At 39.2% G+C, this 21,563-nt stretch overlaps 1 protein-coding gene across 1 annotated transcript in view; it reads left to right on the top strand.

Annotated features, from left to right (window-relative positions):
* The window catches only part of LOC122561447 (mucin-19-like), a 75,398-nt gene that overhangs the window by 24,538 nt on the left and 29,297 nt on the right, over positions 1–21,563 (top strand). Inside the window, exons 8-20 of the mRNA XM_043713190.1 lie at positions 1,062–1,154; positions 1,242–1,314; positions 2,080–2,235; positions 8,326–8,420; positions 8,988–9,114; positions 12,292–12,538; positions 14,454–14,592; positions 16,100–16,204; positions 16,302–16,490; positions 17,846–18,085; positions 18,168–18,324; positions 18,913–19,038; positions 19,715–19,856. Coding sequence (XP_043569125.1) covers positions 1,062–1,154; positions 1,242–1,314; positions 2,080–2,235; positions 8,326–8,420; positions 8,988–9,114; positions 12,292–12,538; positions 14,454–14,592; positions 16,100–16,204; positions 16,302–16,490; positions 17,846–18,085; positions 18,168–18,324; positions 18,913–19,038; positions 19,715–19,856 — 1,889 coding nt within the window. The remainder of the gene's footprint in view (positions 1–1,061; positions 1,155–1,241; positions 1,315–2,079; positions 2,236–8,325; positions 8,421–8,987; positions 9,115–12,291; positions 12,539–14,453; positions 14,593–16,099; positions 16,205–16,301; positions 16,491–17,845; positions 18,086–18,167; positions 18,325–18,912; positions 19,039–19,714; positions 19,857–21,563) is intronic.

Here is a 21,563-nt window from a genome sequence, read left to right as displayed (position 1 = left end):
GAAGATTGCAGGTTAGGAAGGTGGTGCTGAGTTCGAGGGTTGGGACTGAGACAAGGTGGGGGGAGGGGAATGAGGAAATTGGAGAAGATGACCTGGGGTGTGCAGTGAGAGAGGGACTCACTGAAATCCTTGTAGAGGGAGGAAGAGAGCTTCTTCAAGGAAGGCATCCTTGCAAGAGGATTCACAGTAGGTTAAAATCTTCTAGGAGAAAGTGAGGACTGCAGATGCTGGAGATCAGAGGGGAGGGGGGGTTGAGTGAGAAGATGTGAGGGGTAATGTCTAGAAGGCCCAGTATTGAATAAACAATCTAGGGCAAAGTTCTGACAAATGTTAAACAGTCCAACTTGACACAGAATGTAAGAGTACTCAATCCTGCAGTAGAATAATTTTCTTCTAAATTGTTATTGATTTAATTCATTTGCCTTTTCTGCATTGTATTAGCCTGAACAAACTTAGAAGTGAACAATTCTTCAACAAAACAGTTTTCATCTTCTGGTAAATGTCATGGTTCTTGTTATTTGCAATAAGCGAAAGCACTGAGCTATTTACTTTGCTTTTCTTCAGGTACTGTCCTTGATAATATACGAGGTGGTGACAAGTGCATCAAGCAAACAGAATGTCCTTGTGAATATGGTGGAACAGTATATGAGCCTAGAGAAATAAGAAGCACTTTCTGCCAGTCATGGTAACAATCATTACTTATTTAATTAACTATTAAACACATCAATGAATTAATATGAAAACTTTCAATGAAAATACCTTGCTATAAATTACTTTGTTATGACTTTAGCATCTGTCAAGGTGGAATGTGGGAGTGTGCTGATCTTAATTGCCCTGAAATTTGCAAGATTGAAGAAGGAACTCATATTACGACATTTGATGGCACATACTATAATTTGATTGGTGACTGTTTGTACCACGCTATTGACGTACGTAAAATTTTACTGATCAGCTTTTCCAATTGTTGTTATTTAATTTTTGAAATAAATCCTTTACTTTAAAATTGCACATCTTTCCAATCAAAAACATTTCTATCTTTTGCAATTTTTAATTTTTCACAGACAAAAGACTGGTCAGTAAAAATTGAAATGCATCCATGTCAAACAGCAGTTAAAGAGACATGTTTGCAGCGAGTGACATACACAAAGTATCAGGTAAAATTCTACAATATTCATGTGTCCACTTTATATTCCAATTTGTTATGTCCTAAATATTGAAACACGTTTTCATTTTTGTTCTAGGACATCTACATATTCAATAATGATGGCACTGTTGACTATAAGGGAAATAGAATGGGAGTTCCTCTAGTAAATGGTAAAGTAGTCTTTATTTGAGCTCAAACAGTTTAACAAACAGTAGTTATAAAAGAAATTAATCTCTCCTTTATTTACAGGTGATATAACAATATTTTTCCAGTCTTCAATATTCCTTCAAGTATCAACAACGTCTGGGTTGAAAATGCAAATACAGATACATCCCATCATGCAGCTTTACATCTCACTGCCCAAAAGTGCCAAAGGAACCACCAAAGGTACAACATTCCACTAAATAGTACACTCCAGCGACTGGGTCTGAAACCAGCATTGTTCTGGTCCCAACAAATTCCCAATCAGCAAGTTGGGCTAAAATCTCCTTGTTTAGACAAAACGAATACATTCTTGTGTAACCTTTCAAAGATCCGGGATGGCACGGTGGCTCAGTGGTTAGCACTGCTGTCTCACAGCACCAGGCTCCCAGGTTCGATTCCAGCCTTGGGCGACTATCTGTGTGGAGTTTGCACATTCTCCCCGTGTCTGCGTGGGTTTCCTCCCACAGTCCAAAGATGTGCAGGTCAGGTGAATTGGCCAAGCTAAAATTGTCCATAGTGTTAGGTGCATTAGTCAGAGGGAAATGGGTCTGGGTGGGTTACTCTTCGGATGGTCAGTGTGGGCCAAAGGTCCTGTTTCCACACTGTAGGGAATCTAATCCAATCAACTGTGGATTCATAATGAAATTGGTTGAATTGTATTTATCCATCACAGCAGGTTACATCTGACCATAACAATTCCCTTATAAAGGCCTATGCTGTTCTATCTCCAGGTTTATGTGGAACCTTCAATCACAATGCAGATGATGACTTTCTAAGTGCCCAGAGCATCGTGGAGTACACATATATGACTTTTGCTAACTCTTGGAGAGAAAGTGAGAATTGCTCTTCACCACAAGTGAATCCTGCCTGTGTCAATTTAGAAATTGGTAGGTTTGAATGGAATCTTCAAAGTGGTCAAATAACTTCTCTTTCTTTAAGAAGTTTTTTTGTTCCTCATCCTGCCTGAGTTCATTCCATTCACAAATAGCAGCCTCTCTCATTCTTTGAATAGGCATCAAAAATTGATCTAATTGCTTTTATGCACATCAAATTTTGAATTGATTGAAAATCTATTCACTCCAATAATCAGACAGAAACTGGGGATTGGAATCTCAAGGGATTTGTGAAGTGGTCTACAGTGAGTTTTATGGTTGCTTTTGGCTCATATTCCTCTAAACCCTTTCTATTCATGTACCCATCCAGATGCCTTTGAAATACTGTAATTTAACCCACTTCCATCACTTCCTCTGGCAGCTTGTTCTGCAATCGCACCACCTTCAGGTAATTTAAAATCTTTTCCTCTCACCTTAAATCTATGACTTTTAGTTTCGGGCTCCCCCACCCAGGAAAATGACCTTGGCTGTTCACCCTATCCCATGCCCCTCATAATTTTATAAACCTCTATTAAGGTCACCCCCTCAAACCCCAATGCTCCAGTGAAAAAAGCACCAGTCTCTCCCTATAACTCAAACCCTCCATCCTGTAAATATTTTGTGCACCCTCTTAAATTTAACAACATCTGTCCTATAGTAGGGAGATCAGAATTGAATGCAGCATTCTAAAAAATGGCTTCACTAATGTCCTGAGCCAAAAAAACTGCAGATGCTTGAATCCAAAATACACAAGAAGGAGGTTGGAAGAACATTGCAAGCCAGGCATCATTAGGAGGTGGAGAAGTCAACTCTTCTTTAGGACTCTAATGTCCTGTACAGCAACAAAACGACACCTCACCTTCTATACCCAGTTGATGAAGCAGGCAGATAGTGGTGGATTAAGTTGAATGCAGATAACTGTGAAGCAGAGACATTCTGGTACGACAAATTGGAGAAGCAATACTGTATAAAACAAAGGGCACAATTCTAAAAGATACACAGAGAAAAATGACTTAGGTGTATATGTGCAGATGTCATTAATTGTGCCAGGACAGATTGAGAGAGCAGTTAATAAAGCATATGAAAACATAACACAACAGATGTTGGAGGCTTGAACTACAAACAGAAAATGCTAGAGAAATGTGACAGGTCAGTCAGCATCTTTGGAGAGAGAAACAGAGTTAACATTTCAAGTCAGCTATAAGTGTCCATCAGAAATTCAGAAGATAAGCCATGGAACTTAAAACGTTAGCTCTGTTTCTCTCTCCATAAATGCTGTCAGACTTGCTGAGATTCCCCACACTTTCTGATGTTGTTGTACTTGATAAACCATACTGTAGCCAAGGCTTTATCAGTGGATTCATAGAGAACAAATGCTGACTATACTGAAATTGTGTAAGCCATCAGCTCAGGCTCAGGTGAAGTATTATTTCCAGTTATGCATTTTGAACGCAATTCCAGGGATAAACAATGTTTTTTTATGAAGCTAGGCTAGAGAAGTTGGGATTATTTTATTTGAAGAAGAGAAAGCTGACAGTAGATCTGATAAAGGTATTCAAACTCATGAGATGTCTAAACAGATTAACTGGGGAGAATATTCTCCCACTCATTTAAAAAAGGGTACAAAGCCGTTGGTAAAAATAAAAGTGATTGGAGATAAAAAGCTTTTTCATCTCAGAGATTATGGCAGAGTTTCAGTGGAGGCTTTCGTGGAACATAGAACATAGAAAAGTACAGCACAGAATTGTACCAAGGTTTAATCATAATGTAAAATATAATAACTTAACTTACACATCCCTCAACTCACTGCTATCCATGTGCGTGTGCAGCAGTTGCTTAAATGTCCCTAATGACTTTGCTTCCACACCACAGCTGACAATGCATTCCATGCATTCACAACTCTCTGCGTAAAGAACCTTCCTCTGACGTCCCCTCTATACCTTTCTCCTAATATCTTAAAACTATGACCCCTCGTACCAGTCAATCCTGCTCTGGGGAAAAATGTCTAGCTATTAACTCTATCTATTCCTCTCATTACCTGATATACCTTGATCAGGTCTCCTCTCTTCCTCCTTCTCTCCAGAGAGAAAAGTCCAAGCTTATTCAACCTTTCTTCATGAGGCAAGCCCTCCAGTCCAGGCAGCATCCTAGTAAACCTTCTTTGCACCCTCTCCAAAGCCTCTGTATCTTTCCTATAGTAGGGCGACCAGAACTGGACACAATTTTCCAAGTGTGGTCTCACCAGGGACTTGTAGAGCTGTCGTAAAACCTCACAGATCTTAAACTCGATCCCCCGTTAGTGAAAACCAAAACACCAGATGCTTTCTTAACAACCCTATCCACTTGGGTGGCAACTTGGAGGTATCTATGTACTTGCACACCCAGATCCCTCTATTCCTCCACATTGCCAAGAATCCTGTCTTTAATCCTATATTCAGCATTCAAGTTCGACCTTCCAAAATGCATCACTTCGCATTTATCCAGGTTGAACTCCATCTGCCATTTCTCAGCCCAGCTTTGCATCCTGTCTATGTCACTCTGCAGCCTGCAATAGCCCTCAGTACCATCACCGGCACCTCCAACCTTTGTGTCATCTGCAAATTTTCTAACCCCCCCTTCAACCTCCTCATCCAAGTCATTTATAAAAACTACAAAGAGCAGAGGCCCAAGGACAGAGCCCTGCAGGACCTCGCTCAACACTGACCTCCAGGCAGAATACTTTCCATCTACAACAACTCTCTGCTTTCTGTCAGCCAGCCAATTCTGAATCCAGATAGCCAAATCTCCCTGTATCCCATACTTCCTGACTTTGTGAATGAGTCTACCAAGGAGAACCTTATCAAATGCCTTGCTAAAGTCCATATGTGGGTGGCATGGTGGCACAGTGGTTAGCACTGCTGCCTCACAGCGCCAGAGACCTGGGTTCAATTCCCACCTTAGGCGACTCTCTGTGTGGAGTTTGTACATACTCCCCATGGCGGCGTGGGTTTCCTCTGGGTGCTCCAGTTTCCTCCCACAGTCCAAGGATGTGCAGGTTAGGTGAATTGGCTATGCTAAATTGCCCGTAGTGTTAGGTGTATGGGAATGGGTCTGGGTGGGTTGCGCTCTGGCGGGTCGGTGTGGACTTGTTGGGCCAAAGGGCCATTTCCACACTGTAAGTAATCTAAATCTATACATCACATCCACTGCTCGACCTTCATTGACCTGTCTTGTCACCTCCTCAAAGAATTCAATAAGATTTGTGAGGCATGACCTGCCCCTCATAAAGCCATGCTGACTGCCTTTACTCATGCTATGCTTTGTCAAATCGTCATAAATCCTATCCCTCAAACTTCTTTCCAAAACATTGCTGACCAGACGTGAGACTGACTGGTCTGTAATTGCCAGGGATTTCCCTATTACCCTTCTTGAAAGAGGAACATCATTCGCCACCTTCCAATCCTTGGGTACAACTCCCATGGAGAGTGAGGAGGCAAAGATCTTTATCAGCTGCTTAGCAACCTCCTTTCTCACTTCCTGGAGCAGCCTGGGATAAATCTGGTCTGGCCCTGAGGACTTGTCAATCTTAATGCTTTCCAAAATTTCCGGCACATCAACTTCATCTATCTTGGTCTGGTCAAGCCTGTATCCCAGCTCCTCAAAGTTTTTATTCACAATAATGTCTCTTTCCTTATTGAAAACCGAAGCAAAAAACTAATTTCAGGCTTCCCCTATCTGCTCAGACTCCATGCACAAGTTCCCTATTCCTGATCGGCCCTACCTTCTCCCTGATCATCCTCTTATTCCTCACGTATGAGTAAAATGTCTTTGGGTTCTCTCTAATTCTTCCTGCCAAGCCTTTCTCATGCCCCCTCCTGGCTCTCCTCAGTCCATTTCTGAGCTCCTTTCTAGCAAGCCTGTAATCCTCTAAAGCTGTGATAGATCCTTACTTCCTCCACCTTACGTAAACTGCCTTCTTCCTTTTGACGAGAAACTCCTCTGTTCTCGTCATCCAAGGTTCCTTTATCTTCCCCCTTCTTACGTGTTTCAGGGGAACAAATTCATGAATCACTCACAACAACTACTCCTTAAACAGTCTCCACATGTCTGCTGTACCCATTCTGTGGAACAATTGCTCACAGTCTGTACTTCCCAATTCCTGTCTGATAGCGTCATAATTTCCTTTTCCCCAATTAAATAACTTCCCTCGGTAACTGCTCCTTTCACTTGCCAAGGCTATGCTAAATGTGAGGCAGTTGTGGTCACTGTCACCAAAGTGTTCTCCCACCGTGAGATCTGATACCTGTCCTGGCTCATTGCCGAGCACCAAGTCCAAAATGGCCTCCCCCCTCGTCGGTCTGTGCACATATTGAGTAAGGAAACCCTCCTGAACACACCTGACAAAAAACGGCTCCATCCAAATGATCTGCACTTAGGAGGTTCCAGTCGATATTAGGAAAATTGAAAACACCCATAACTACAACCCTGCTACATCTGCATTTTTCCAAAATTCACCCACCTCTGAGTTCTTCAATCTCTCTACTCTATTAGGTGGTCTGTAGAAAACCCCCAATGAGGTGGCTGCTCCCTTGCTGTTCCTAACTTCCACTTATGCTGACTCAGTAGGCAAACCTTCCTCAACAACCTTCATTTCTGTAGCTGTGATGCACTCTCTGATTAGCAATGCTACACCTCTTCCTCTTTTTTCACCGTCCCTGTCCTTAAACCTTGGAACATCAAGCAACCATTCCTGCCCCTGTGAAACCCACATTTCCGTTTTGGCCACAACATCATAGCCCCAAGTACTGATCCATGCTCTAAGTTCGTCACTCTTATTTCAAACACTCCTTGCGTTGAAGCAGACATACTTTGACCGATCTCTTTGTTTCATCGTGTGAGAAACCTTCCCAGTAGATTCGCTACATCCTGTCACTGCCCCATCTGCAACTGTCCCCATCTCAGATATGTGGCTGTGATCCCCACTCCCTTGCCAAACTAATTTGAACCCTTCCGATTCACACGAGCAAATCTCCCACCCAGGACATTTGTGCCCCTCCAGTTCAGGTGCAACCCGTCCTTCATGTACATGTCCTACCTTCCCCAGAAGATCTCACCTGCTTAAAAACTTTCTGGCAGCCCTCATTTCTCTCCACCTTCTCTCCTCACCACTCTTTTAGAAAAAAAGATGTTTTATGCTCACCTTCCCAGCAGTCCCTCAGTCCTCCCTTGCATCTCTCGGCAAATGAAGACTCCGATGTCTGAGGTGAGTGTTTTAAATAGTTATACTCACCTTCTCAGCAGTCCTTCGTTTCTCCCTCGCACCTCTCGGCAAAATCTCAGCAAAAGGGAATTAGATGAATATTTGAAAATGAACAATGAACAATGTACAAGAAGGCAGGAGAATGAAACACATTGCTCGAAGACTGTTTATTTCAGGGCTTTTGTTTTGGAAATATGTCATTTCACTCTGTCTTAATTTCAAGTTTAATTTTCTTGTACTGGAGTTTATATTCAATCAATTGGTGTAAGGTTGCATGTTTCTTAAAATTTCCCTTCAAACTCTTAGACTTTTAGATTATGGGAGTAACATTCCCTGAAGAAAATATTTTTATTTCTTGTAGATTGAGGTAAATTTATTTATTTTTGAAGTCTTTTCACTGTCCATAATTTCCAGAATGCAGATTGAAACACATAAATTAAATTAGCTCAAATGTAACAATTGAGGAAGGTTATTTTTGCGTAGACAATATGAACAAGCGGTATTTTCGATACAATCTGATGAAAAATAATTAAACTCCTGATGCTTCTTGAAATCTCATGGAAATCATGTAATGTGACTTAACCCCGGACACAGGCTTAATTTACATCGATATTTGATGACCCGACTGGCTCAGAGTTAAGGCAAAGAGGGTTCAGCAAGTAACTTGTGAATCTAAAGTTTCTCTTGACTGCATCTGACACAAGCACTGGATTGAAATAGCAATGAAAGTGTGTCCACTAGCAGCCATCCCTTTCAGCACTCAAATGAAGTAAAATTGACATTATATATGTGAAAATAAAAGGTTATGCAGCACATATCCCGACACTTTACATTTTCTATAATCATATCTTACATTTGCATTTCAGAAATCTATACCAAACAGAATTGTGCCTATTTAAAAGATCCTTTGGGTGCCTTTGCTGCCTGCCATTCTGTAGTGGATTTTGCCAAATATTATGAAGTAAGTCAGAATTCCGTACAATCATTTGGAAAGATAATATATCACAATTAAAATAAATGTCAAAGTTTTCTTTGAAATTATGTTTAGTTTACTAAGTTGACAGTCACATTCTTGGAATAGAATTTTCTTCTTGCTCACAAATCCAGCACAGCTTTTAAATAGGAGACACTCAGTATGGATATTGTGCTGTGTCCTGTCAGTTTTGAATGAAGTATTATAAGCAATGGGTCTTAAAAGAAACAATAGCTCCTTAGAACGTATGTAACGTATTTTGTAATGTTTAGGTGCACAAGTCAGATTGTGCTCCTAGACATTCAGATGTACCATGTTCCCCATTATCTTAGCAAATCAATTTTCTCTACTGGGCAGAAAGTTACAGATTAATTTTCTTAATCATTTCAATATAATTCAGAATTATTCATGTTATATTTCTGGAAAAGTATTAATCAATTTTAATAGAAGAACATATATTCTGTGTGCAGCATTTAAATCACAATGACATCTGCAATGGTGATATTAAAAGTGGTCATTTACATCAATGTATTTTTATTTTGTTGCATGTTTTAGATGTGCAAGGTTACTTCATGTAATTGTGAGAATGTCACTGATTGCATATGTGCTGCACTGGGAGGTTATGCTCATGCCTGTGCTGCTAAAGGCATCATTGTGAATAACTGGAGAAGATCAATTTGCAGTAAGTGGTTTGTAATCACATGATATGTTATAATCAAATATAGATGTAACAAAATAGCATTCAGAAGAGGAGAACAGTGTTCATCTCCTCAGATCTTCTTGGGTAATTCAAGTAGATCATGCGAAATTTGCACCTTGACTCCAATTTCCCACCATTGTTCCATTACCCTTTAGCTGTGTTCCTCTAATTTTCATCACTTGAGCATCATTTGTCTACTTTGTTTGCTCCACTGTTTCTGGCTGTGCCTTCAGCCATCATTTGAGCTCAGAAATTCTTTCCGTAAACCTTCCTGCCTTTCTATCTGTCTTCCTTCATTCCTCTTTAGAACCTACCCTCCAATCAACTTTTGGCCATCTGTCCTTTCAGCTTATTATTTAATTTACTGTTAAATATTTCTTTATAGCACGCTTCTAAAGAACATTGGAATGTTTTGTCACAATAAGCGTGTTTTATAAATAGCAATTAGTTTTGTTGTTGCCTTTATCCAAACAAAAATCACTTTTAATATTTGTGTTGAAAGCTGCAAATATCCCACTTCCACAGCCTTTATCAGTAAGGAATATTATCTTTGAATGAAAATTCATCGATATTTTAATGGTGGACTAATTTATTTATCTTAAGACTTTGGTTTTAGCTCTTAAATTGTACGTAAGAATTAATGATAGCTGTCTCCACGCCCTTGCAACACTCGCTAAAGCTTTAAGCTTCAACCCTTTTCTCCTTCTTTTGTGAAAGACAACAAAATCCCAGAGTATGTAATACTTTAACCTATTGTTCTAATCGATCTATTCAGAGATGTTATTGCACACCTCTGGAGTAGATAAGAGTTGAAACTGGGGCTCTTGGCCCAAGTGTAGGGATAATACCACTGCACCACAAGAGGACCCCCTGATATTATGACAGACGTCAGGAAAAGATGGGACTGGAACTGTCCTTCCCACTCCAGGAATAGGGACATCACCACTGTGCCACAAGAGGGTCCCACAATTGCTTTACAATCTGATTACTATTGTTGTCACCGAACTCTCCCCAATAATATGAAAACACAATCAAGCTAGATTGTTATGGACCAGGCCTCAAAAAATTTCAAGAAGGTAGCCCAGACCTTGCCACCCAGATGGGCGGCATGGTGGCACAGTGGTTAGCACTGTTGCCTCACAGCACCAGAGACCTGGGTTCAATTCCTGCCTCATGCAACTGTATGTGTGGAGTTTGCACATTCTCCCCGTGTCTGCGTGGGTTTCCTCTGGGTACTCTGGTTTCCCCCCACAGTCCAAAAACAACGTGCAGGTTAGGTGAATTGGCCATGCTAAATTCCCCGTAGTGTTAGGTGAAGGGGTAAATGTAGGGGTCTGGGTGGGTTGCTCTTCAGAGGGTCAGTGTGGACTTGTTGGGCCAAAGGGCCTGTTTCCACACTGTAAGTAATCTAATCTTAACTTTTCTAGTTGCTTCTAGCAGGTGAAACGTGTATGTACCAGTTGGCCCAAGCACTTGGTTTTAAACAAAATTGAATTTATTTATATACGAACAAAAGAGAACAGACTATATAATAACATAACAATCGACTCTAACACAAATTAATGATGCTGTTCCAAATACTTGCAATATCCCTGTAAATACTCCCTTGTTTTAAAAAGATAAAATCAAACACAGGATTTTACAGGAGAGATGTCAGACAGAGAGGATCAGTATTGACCTGCTTCTTTGGGTCCAGCAGCCTCTCTGGGTTCCCAACTAAAACTTGGCCAGCAACTGCAAAACAGCTAGACTGCTAAAACCAAACCAAACCAGAGAAAAGCTGAGAACTGGCCACTCCCCTTTCATTGTAAAACATAAAAGCTTCTTCGAGTAGAATCTTACAGAGGTTTATAAAATCACAAAGGGCATGGATAGGGTAAATAGACAAGGTATTTTCCCTTGTGTAAGGGAGTCCAGACTAGGGGGCACAGGTTTAGGGTGAGAGGATCAAAAATGTTTCTTGTGTAAACATGGAAGACCCGGACAGTTTTCTTCCTTTGGTTGCAGGATGTGGAACATTGATGGACAGCCTCGGATAAAAGGGCCATTCATTTAGAACTGAAATGAGAATGACTTTCAAATAAAAATAAAATATTGCAGATGCTGGAAATCTGAAATATAAAAAGAAATGAGAAAATGGGAGAGAAACTCGGCAGCTATGGGAATAAGGAGCAGATAGGTTTTGAGTTCGATATAACTCTTTTTCAGCACTTTCTACTTTTATATTATTTGAGGAGACTTGTTGCTACCTCAAGTTCTTGTGAATCATTGGATTTGTCTACCCCAGATGTTTGTAGGTTTTCCATCATTCATTACATTTGATACTGAGACTGTGAAGCATGTTGATCTCTTGGGGTGTAAAGGAATATTTGGGATTGGGCAGGAAAGTGAAACTGTAAAAGATCAGCCAAGATCATACTGCTAAGACAGATCAGCATTGAGGGGTCAAATGGTCTATACCTTTTCCTATTTCTTGCATTTTATTTTAAAAAAAGATTTGAAATCAGTGTATTTTGACATACTGAGGATGGATTAAAAGTTTAGCGGATCTGAGAGGAACCAATACCAAAAACAGTGTACTGCTTTCTTCCTTTTTAAATAAGTAAGCTTAATGATACTATTATTGTCAAATTTATGTCAGAAGTTGCTTGACACCAGGTTGTAGTCCAACAGTTTTATTTGAAATCACAACTTTTCGGATGGCTGCACCTTTGTCAGATTCACCTCCGGTTTAGCACTCAGAAGATTGCGACTTCAAATAAACCTGTTGAACTATAACCTGGTATCATGTGACTTCTGACCTTGTCCATCCCGCTTCAACACCGGCACCTCCACATCATGTTAATATTATCTGTCATAAAAGGAAGTAACAGTAATGGTGTGATATCTTTAGAAAAAAAAAATCAATCATATTTATCATAATTTCATTCCATACTAATAAGGTTTCAACTAAAGAATGAGACCAAAGCCTTGCTACATGTACAAAAAATATTGCTGCCATATTTTAAAAAATTAAGTCTGTGGTTGGGATAAAAAAATTGCATTTTATCATTTATAAATATATTTTGCTTAATTAAAAATATATTTTGCAGTATTCTGCACAGAGGACATGTGGTTGAAATAAATTGGCTGATGTGGAGCCCTTCTTGTTTTTTGTAGAGGTAACCTGCCCGAGCACTCAGGTTTTCCAGTATAGTATGACAGCCTGTAACCGTACCTGCAGATATCTGTCAAAGCCTGATATCACATGTCAGGTTCAAGATGTTCCAGTTGATGGTTGTGGTTGCCCTGAGGGAAAGTACATGAATGAGAAAGGAGCATGTGTGAGCAAATCAGAATGCCCATGTTATTTTGGTGGCTTGATTGTGCAAAAAGGCAAGGATATTACTGTTAACGGAGTTAGCTGGTGAGTACTTTAATTTTGCTTGGCACGGTATCAAATATTAAGAACAAACGACTTTGATCTAACCAAGTTCAATTTTTCTCTCAGTAAGTGTAAGGATGGAGTTCCTTCCTGCCTTGGGGATGAGGGAGACCCATCTGAAATAAAAGGTAAATAATTGTTTTCAATCTCTTTTAAAACAATTAAGAGACAATATTTAAAATTAAAATCAATGTGTAAAGTAATAATTTACATAAGATGTGGTGCTGTTCTTTTATTTAGATTGTGGATCAAAAATATTTTCAGACTGTCAGAATACTACAAAATGTAGAAAGACGTGTCAAACCCAAAACATGCCTTGCGTAAGTGACCCTAAACTTATACTTTGCTTTTCTTAGTTAGAAATCACACAACACCAGGTTATAGTCCAATAGGTGTAATTGGAAGCACACTAACTTTCAGAGCGCCACTCCTTCATCAGGTGATTGTCCCATGTCTTAATTTATAGCCCAGTGGGTTGAAGAATGTCTCGAGGCAATTATTTTTGACAGGATCAATCACATAATGTATGAAATGATCAATTCTAGATGCTGTGACATTGTATCTAATACTCTGAGACTTCCAATGAAATTTGTAACGCAAAGAGCAAAAGATTGCAGCTTCATGCAACTTCTGACTGTATTTTTTTCACAATAAATAATGGAAATATGGCCTAATATTTCACCTTCATGATGATTAATCCATTCATCCTGTACATCTACATCGCCAACACTGCCAATTGACACGTTGTGTACTCTCTTTTATGAAGCCAAATCCTTGTGTCCCTGGCTGTGTGTGTCCTGAAGGTTTGGTGGAAGATTACAAGGGAAAATGCATTTTACCAAAACACTGTCCTTGTTCATACGGTGGTGAAGTCTTCAGTTCAGGAGAAACAATCAAAAATGACTGCAATGAGTGGTGAGTTTGCATAAATATTGCAATCGAATATAATGAAACTGCATGAAACTAACTATACAAAATTGAAGAAACAAATGATTTGGATGTGAACATGGGAGGAATGGTTATTAACTTTGCAGATGACACCAAAGTTGGTGGTATAGTGGATAGCGAAGAAGGTTATCTCAGAATTTATGGGACCTTGATCAGTTGAGCCAACATGCCCAGTAGGTGCAGATGGAGTTTAATTTAGATATATGTGAGGTGCTGCATTTTGGAGGGTGAATCAAAGCAGGACTAATACATTTAATAGTATTGTCCTGGGGATGTTGCTGAACAAAGAGGCCTTGGACTGCAGGTTCATAGTTCATTGAAAGCGGTGTTGCAAGGTAGACAGTGTAGTGAAGAAGGCATTTGCTACACTTGACTTTTTAGTCAGTGCATTGAATATAGAGGTTGAGAGGTCAAGACGTTGCTGTTCAGGACATTGGTAAGGCCACTTTTGGAATACTGTGTGCAATTCTGGCCTCCCTGCTTAAAGAAGGATATTGTGAAACCTGAAAGCATGCAGAAAAGATTTACAAGGATGGTGCCGTGGTTAGAAGTCTTGAGCGATAGGGAAAGGCTGAATAGACATTTTCCCTGAGGGGCATGAATATGGTGAATAGGCAAGGTCTTTTTCTCAGCGTAGGAGAGTCAAAACCAGAGGGGATAGATTTAGGGTGACAGGGGAAAGATACAGAAGAGACCTAAGGGGACCCCTTTTTCATGCAGAGGGTGGTGTGTGTATGGAATGAGTTGCCACAGGTAGTGGTGGAGGCAGATAAAATTACAACATTTAAAAGGCATCTGGATGGGTATATGAATAAGAAGGGTTTCGAGGTATATGGACAAAATGCTGGCAGGTGGGACTAGATTAATTTAGGATAGCTGGATATCTTTTTCTGTGCTGTACATCTCTATGACTCTATAACAACATTAATCTGTACCTTTCATATTGCAGCCTATGCAAAGGTGCTTTATGGACATGTACTGAACGCTCATGTCCAAAGACCTGCCTAGTTTATGGAGATGGTTACCACATAACCTTTGATGGAAAAAGATACAGCTATGATGGAAACTGTGAATATGTCATTGTCGAGGTAAATTATAGTGAGTGATGTTTAATAATCCATAAGACCATAAGACCAGAGGAGCAGAAATTTGGTCATTTGGCCCATCGAGTTTGATTCGCCATTCAATCATGGCTGATAGGTTTTTCTCGCTTTTTCCCTGTAACCTTTGATCCCCTTGGCATTCAAGAACTTATCTATGTCTGTTTTAAATATACTCAATGACTTGGCCTCTACAGCCTTCTAAGACAATGAATTCCACAGATTTGCCACTTTCTGGCTGTGAAAATTTCTCCTTATCTTCGTTCTAAGAGATCTTCCTTTACTCTAAGGCTGTGCTCTTGGGTCCTCAACTTTCCTGCCAATGGAAACATCTTCTCAATTAACTGGTCATTCTAACTTAGTTTATCATGTATTTCTCTTGTTTTTTTTATGATCCTTCAGTTGTACCTTCTATAGAATTGCTTAGAAAAGTTTGGATATGAATGTGTAAGGTTAATGACTCCATAATAACAGAAAATGTGCTTACAAAAGCATGGACTTCAGTTATTCACAAAAGTAGTAGGGCATCATTTTTCCAAGAGCAAGTAGCAATATATGTCAGTCTTGTCAGTGAAGCCCAGATCTCATGGATGTGTACAAATGTGCTGTGTAATTAGTGCTGTGTAATGCAACATTAGGTTTGAGAAAAGCACAATTCAAACTCAGGTATTGGTTAAGGAGCTGAGAAAAAAGGGAAACTTTCTGATTTCTGAATAATTAGCTGAAAACTTTTTACTAATCCAATGTGGAATATCAGATACGCAGTGGAGTGTTCCAGAGAGTTACTGGTGAGTAAGAGCTGGTTTTCATTAGTGTTAGTGTGGTAACTAAAACTGGAACATATTTAGTTTCAGTGTCAAGGGTTCATTCAACTGTCTGGAAACCTGGAACAATTCCTTGGCTGTTTATCAGAAAAGTCAGCACAACTTCAATGCAGATGGGCACAGAGGAAACTCTGAGCCACAATTAACTGCTAGAAAGAGAAGGCATTATTGGACTTAAGTGGTTCATTAATAAACCTAATTGACATCTAGCCATAAATGGATGTGATTTCTACAACGACGTCCCCTCATCCACAATAATTTCCTAAAGAATTTCCTGACATGAGCAATTGGAAACAGGTACATCATTGACTCTCCTGCCATCTCCCTCCCACCACATCCTCCCCTTCACTCCTGTACTGGCAGGCCCCATTGATTTCCAGTCACTGTGTTTTGAATGAAAGCAATAATGAGTCAACTTGTAGAGGAGAAAACAGAGGAGCTAAGGATGGATCCTTCACGTGAGAGAAGATGGGGAGCATAGAAACAGGAAGCAAAAGTGTGATAGCTGCCTCTTTGGCCATGGTTAGAAAGATAAAGGTCAGATGTCATCATGAATGTTTTTCTTTAGTTAACAAGTTACAAATTACATTTGAATTGATCAGCTGGCATTCATCCCAGATTTCATGCCAAGATTTTAATGCAAAATTTCACTCAAGTCAATTTAATTTTAGGATCAATGTCAACGAGCAATCGGTACATTCCAAATACTGGCGGAGAGTATTCCCTGCTGTGAAAATGGAGTGACCTGTTCACGGAATATCAGGATTTTATTTGAGGTGTGTGTTTGATTAATAGCTTGGGGTTATATTGGGTATTTTGGTGCATGAACTAATCTGAAATGATTACATTATGAATTCCTTTATTTCCTTACAGGATCGAGAACTAATTCTCTTGAGTGGGAATGGAGTAACTGAGGTGTCCCTTGGGAAAACTCAGTGCACAGATAATCTCTACACACTTCACACTGTTGGACTCTATTTAGTCCTGAGATTTTCTAATGGGATCACTGTGATATGGGACAAACGTACAAGACTGTCAGTCACACTGGATGCAAAGTGGAAGGTGAGTAAAGTCTGGACATTCATAACCATTCCCTCACATCAGTTTGTCAATACAGAAAACATAATCAGAAACTGGAATTAAATGTGAGACTTTATGAACTTCTATGACAAGAACGGCTTATGTACTGTGTTTATCTAAAGTTACAGAACCACAGTGAAAATACTATGAGGGAAAGATGGAGATATTTCCAGAGTTTCTATTAGAGAATTGGCTGCAAGGAACATTCTAAGAAATAGCTGGGCAATATTTATCCATTTGCATGTGGAAAAATAATAGAAAAGTGTAAGAGGGAAGTCCAGTGCCAGCTGGACAATATATAATCATTTACATATGAATGAGGAGTTAAATCATTCAACAGTGTAAAAAAACGCAAGCAGAATGGTAGCTATACAAAATAGAGTTGTTTCAAAGGTTGAGGATAACATGTTTTAACATGATGTTCAGAAGTGAGAAATGAGTTTGTTGAAATAGGAATGAGTGGCAGGAAACTAAGACTTTAAGATGACAGGGAGGTGATTCATGGTGCAGCTGGAGACCAAGGTGGGAAACAAACAGATCAAAGGCAAGCACTTGAAGCACTGGGCCTGAGGCTAAAGTGTTGGGAACAAAAGCATGAGAATGTAAAACAGAGCCATTATAGGTTGAAACAGTATTGTTCAACATCAACAAAAAATGGATGTAAGTTTGCTCGCTGAGCTGGAAGGCTTGTTTTCAGATGTTTCGTCACCATATTAGGAGCCTCCATAAAAAGACATGACCCACACTCACTAGTATCCTTACACACAGATGAGGAAGGACACCATTTCAACTGGGACATCACATACATCCTAGGACAAGCCAAACAGAGACATGCATGAGAATTCCTAGAAGCATATCATTTCAACTGGAACTCTATCAACAAATACATTGACTTGGATCCCATTTACCACCCCCTGATAAAAAGAACAGACAGTGACATCACTACAGGAAATAGCGTCACCAACCCAAGGAAACCTAAACACATAAAAAGAAAGTGGGCCATACCACCTGTGCTTCATCTGGAGGCTCACTGATAATGTTATCTAGAAGGTGATGAAACTTCTCAAAACTTCTCAGCGAGCAAACTTACATCCAGAACCTCAACCTGAGCTACAAAGCTTCTCAAAGCTGGCTATCACCAAAAAATATTATTGAATTATACTTACAGTAAATGCTTTGCATTCAAAATTATATTATCTAACTGAAATCAGAAAGACAAGATGCAAAATTAATTTGAGGCTATTATTTTTTGGGTTACCTTGGAAAGTATAATGGAACATTTATTACAGTTTAATAAATAGTAATTATTGGTTTAACTATTTTCATGTGTCCTTAAGAATAAAGTTTGTGGCCTTTGTGGAAATTTCAATGATGACATCAAAGACGATTTGAAAACAAAGTGGAACTATGTGGTGACCAGTCCTGTGGAGCTTGGCAACAGTTGGAAGACATCACAGTCCTGCTCTAATACAGTGAATCAAACATTCCCTTGTGACAGAAATCCATATTGTTTAGCCTGGGCTCAGAGGAGATGCAACATAATCAATAGTGCAGTCTTTCAAGCTTGCCATAAAAAGGTAAAGTGATGAACAAGTATGCAGAGATATGAAATTCTTACAAAAAGCTCCAGTGATTTCTGATCCTATGGTACTTTATCAGGTTAATCCAACTCCATATTATGATGCTTGTGTCGAAGAAGCTTGTGCTTGTGATTTGGAGGGAAAATATCTGGGTTTCTGTACCGCAGTAGCTGTGTACGCAGAAGCTTGTAACAAGGTTGATGTTTGCATTCGCTGGAGAACTCCAGACCTGTGTCGTAAGTTGATATTTCTGTTTTCATTGTTACAAAGAATCAAAGTGTAAGGCCCATAAGTTTATGTCAATAAGCTTAAGTAAAATGCAAGAACTGATTTTGTTTTAAATTGGAAACTGTTTTGTTTTCAATTTAAAGGTCAGGGGATTTAACTGTCTTGAGAGTTTACTCACATTTTTTGCAAACATTCACAGTTATGTTTAACAATCCTAAACTTGACTTCACCCAAAGGGCACTTCCACATTCCCAAAGGAAACGTTTGCATGAAAAGTGCAAGGCACACAACTTGTGTTTTGAGCATCAAGCAATTGAAAATTGGATCTGTTTAAAGGCAATTGTACATTTATATGTGCAGCTGCTTCCATTATCCTGAGGTGTGCAAACTACAACCTTCGCCCAGTCAGTGAGAAGGCAAGATTTCCAGAATATGGAGCTTCAGTACAATTTTGGCTTAGTTGGAGAAATCAACTTCCTCCTTGATAAAATTCAAGCCAGCTTGTACTTTGTATTGATGATTTAAATTGTGCTTGATTTTAAGATTATGTAAATGACTAATGAGCAAATTTTAATAGGTTTTGTTTCACATTACAGCTGTGTATTGTGATTATTATAATGCTCCCGGTGAATGCAGTTGGCACTATCAGCCATGTGGGACACTGACAACAAAGACCTGCTCAGACCATTCCATCGCAAAGAAGTTATCTGCAAGTCTTGAAGGTTATATTCCCATCATATTGCATCAAAACATATTCCTAAGGACTTTTTAAAATTTTATTTTCTTATGATCGGTTCTGCTGTAACATTTCTTCAATGCGAATTGGCTATAATGCGATTGAAGAATTTAGACCATTATTTGTAGAATGCAAACGTTCCTTAACCATATTGGCTATATTGTGATTCCAGTCCCATTGGCTTAAATGGTGCTGCTGTTACCCGATTTTCTTAGAACGTGTTGTCACACAGGAATGGAACTATCGCGTTATATCAGAAGAGACTGTATTGTGATTGTAGACTGTAATTTCTGTTGCAATAATAATTAATTAATTAAGTTGCCCCAATTCAGTTTGCACCTTTAAGAAAGGTTAAAAATTGCAGTTTCTAGAAATCAATCATTCAAAATGAAGAGTTTTTTTTTTTGCTTTTTGCAATCCCATTCCATACAAGAAGCAGAAATCAAGAACTCATACATCCCAACTTTAGCAATTGCCTGATTTGTCTTTCAGTGCCTCTTGGAAACCACTCAACGGTCTGAGTGTGTTTTCTAACTTACAACAGGACAAATATATTTTGGTGTCTAACTGATGGATTATTTATTTTCTGCTTTTAATTGAGTGGTCCAGCATTCACACATTTTCTGTTTATCTTCTTGTTGATTTTACTTTGTACTGTTTAGGTTGTTATGCCAAATGCCCAGAGAATGCTCCTTATTTGGATGAAAATACAATGAAGTGTGTTACACTACCCCAATGTACTTGTTATTATGATGGAAGAATACTGCAACCCGGTGAAATAACATGGAATGCCTGTGAAAAATGGTACAGTTTCCAGATTAACACAGTTACTTGACTTGATCACTATTCACATTCTGAAAGCAAAATCATAATTGCAATGCATCAGGGTTTTTACATTCTTTAACTATGAAATCATTCACTTGGAAATTTTGTAAAGAACAATCCTTAATAAGTTAACATTATTTCAGGGGATAGCTTTCATTTAACCACAACCAGATCAGCTCAAATCCAGTTATGCTCGTGATTGACATCAGGAACAGAGACACAAGGGATGGACCTTAGTGCTGCCTGATGCCTTGGCTCCCAAATACAGGATCTCACCCACAACCTGAGCACTGTGGGCACTTTCGAATCCTGACACCTCATTATTGGTCCCTGATGTATACACTTATCCTGTGCCTCAGTTACACAGTACAGATTTTGATTAATTGTAGAAGGACATTTCATATTGTGAACCACTTTAATAATAGAAAATCAATTTTATGTATTTCAAATTAAGAGAATTGATTATAAAATGGATATTTTGACAATTAAATACAAAATACATTTACAATGTTGTCCCAACTAAAGTAATGACCTTGTTGTTGACCATAAGATCAATATTGCTACCTTTACTCTGTCTTTCAAATTCCACTATAATCTATTCTTCTATCTATTTCTGTGGTTTTCTTCTGCAGTTTATACTTTTGCTTGTTTTCTGGTTTTCCAAGACCAGTCTATTTGTTGTTCCTTGTTCCCTGCACCACAGCTTTAGCACCTGACCTGTCAGTCCTTATGAACATTTCATGTTTTAGCAATTCTTCCTTTTTTCCCTCTCTCTTGAATTTAAAAGCTTCCCACCAACTTCCACCTCTACTTGTGATTGCAGAGGTTTCAATTTTATTTTTGCTTTTTCCTTCCTGCTTTGTATCTATTTATTATAGAGTAATAGAGATATACAGCATGTCAACAGACCCTTCAGTCCAACTCATTCTTGCCAACCAGAAATATTAAATAAATCTAGACTTGTTTGCCAGCACTTGGTCCATATTTCGCCAAACCCTTCCTATTCATACACCCATGCTTTTTAAATGTTTTAATTGTACCAGCCTCCACCACCTCCTTGGCAGCTCACTCCATACACACACCACTCTCTAGGTGAAAAAGTTGCCTCTTAGATCCCTTTTAAATCTTTCTCCTCTCATCTTAAACCTTTATCCTCCAGGGTTTGGACTCCCACACCTCAGGGAAAATACCTTGGTTGTTCAACCTATCCACGTCCCTCATGATTCTATAAACCTCTATAAGGTCACCCCTCAGCGTCTGATGTTCCAGGAAAAATAGCCTCAGCCTAATCAGCCTATCCCTGTAGCGCAAACCTTCCAACCCTGACAAAGTCCTTGTTAATCTTTTCTGAACCCTTTCAAGTTTCACAATACCTTTCCTATAGCAGGAAGACTAGAATTGAATGCAGTATTCCAAGCAGCCGAACTAATGTCCTGCACAACTGCAACATGACCTCCCAACTCCTATATTCAATATACTTACCAAAAAAGGCAAGTACACCAAACACTTTCTTCACTATTCTGTCTACCTCTGACTTCACTTTCAAGGAACTATGAACCTGCACTCCAAGGTCTCTTTTTTGGCACACTCCCTAAGACCTTGCAATTAAGTGGATAAGTCTTGCCCTGATTTGTCTTTCCAAAATATAGCACGTCACATTTATCTAAATTAAACTCCATCTGCTAC

Source organism: Chiloscyllium plagiosum, chromosome 23, assembly GCF_004010195.1.
Source record: "Chiloscyllium plagiosum isolate BGI_BamShark_2017 chromosome 23, ASM401019v2, whole genome shotgun sequence".
Taxonomy (NCBI): domain Eukaryota; kingdom Metazoa; phylum Chordata; class Chondrichthyes; order Orectolobiformes; family Hemiscylliidae; genus Chiloscyllium; species Chiloscyllium plagiosum.
This window is presented reverse-complemented; position numbering and strand designations above follow the sequence as displayed.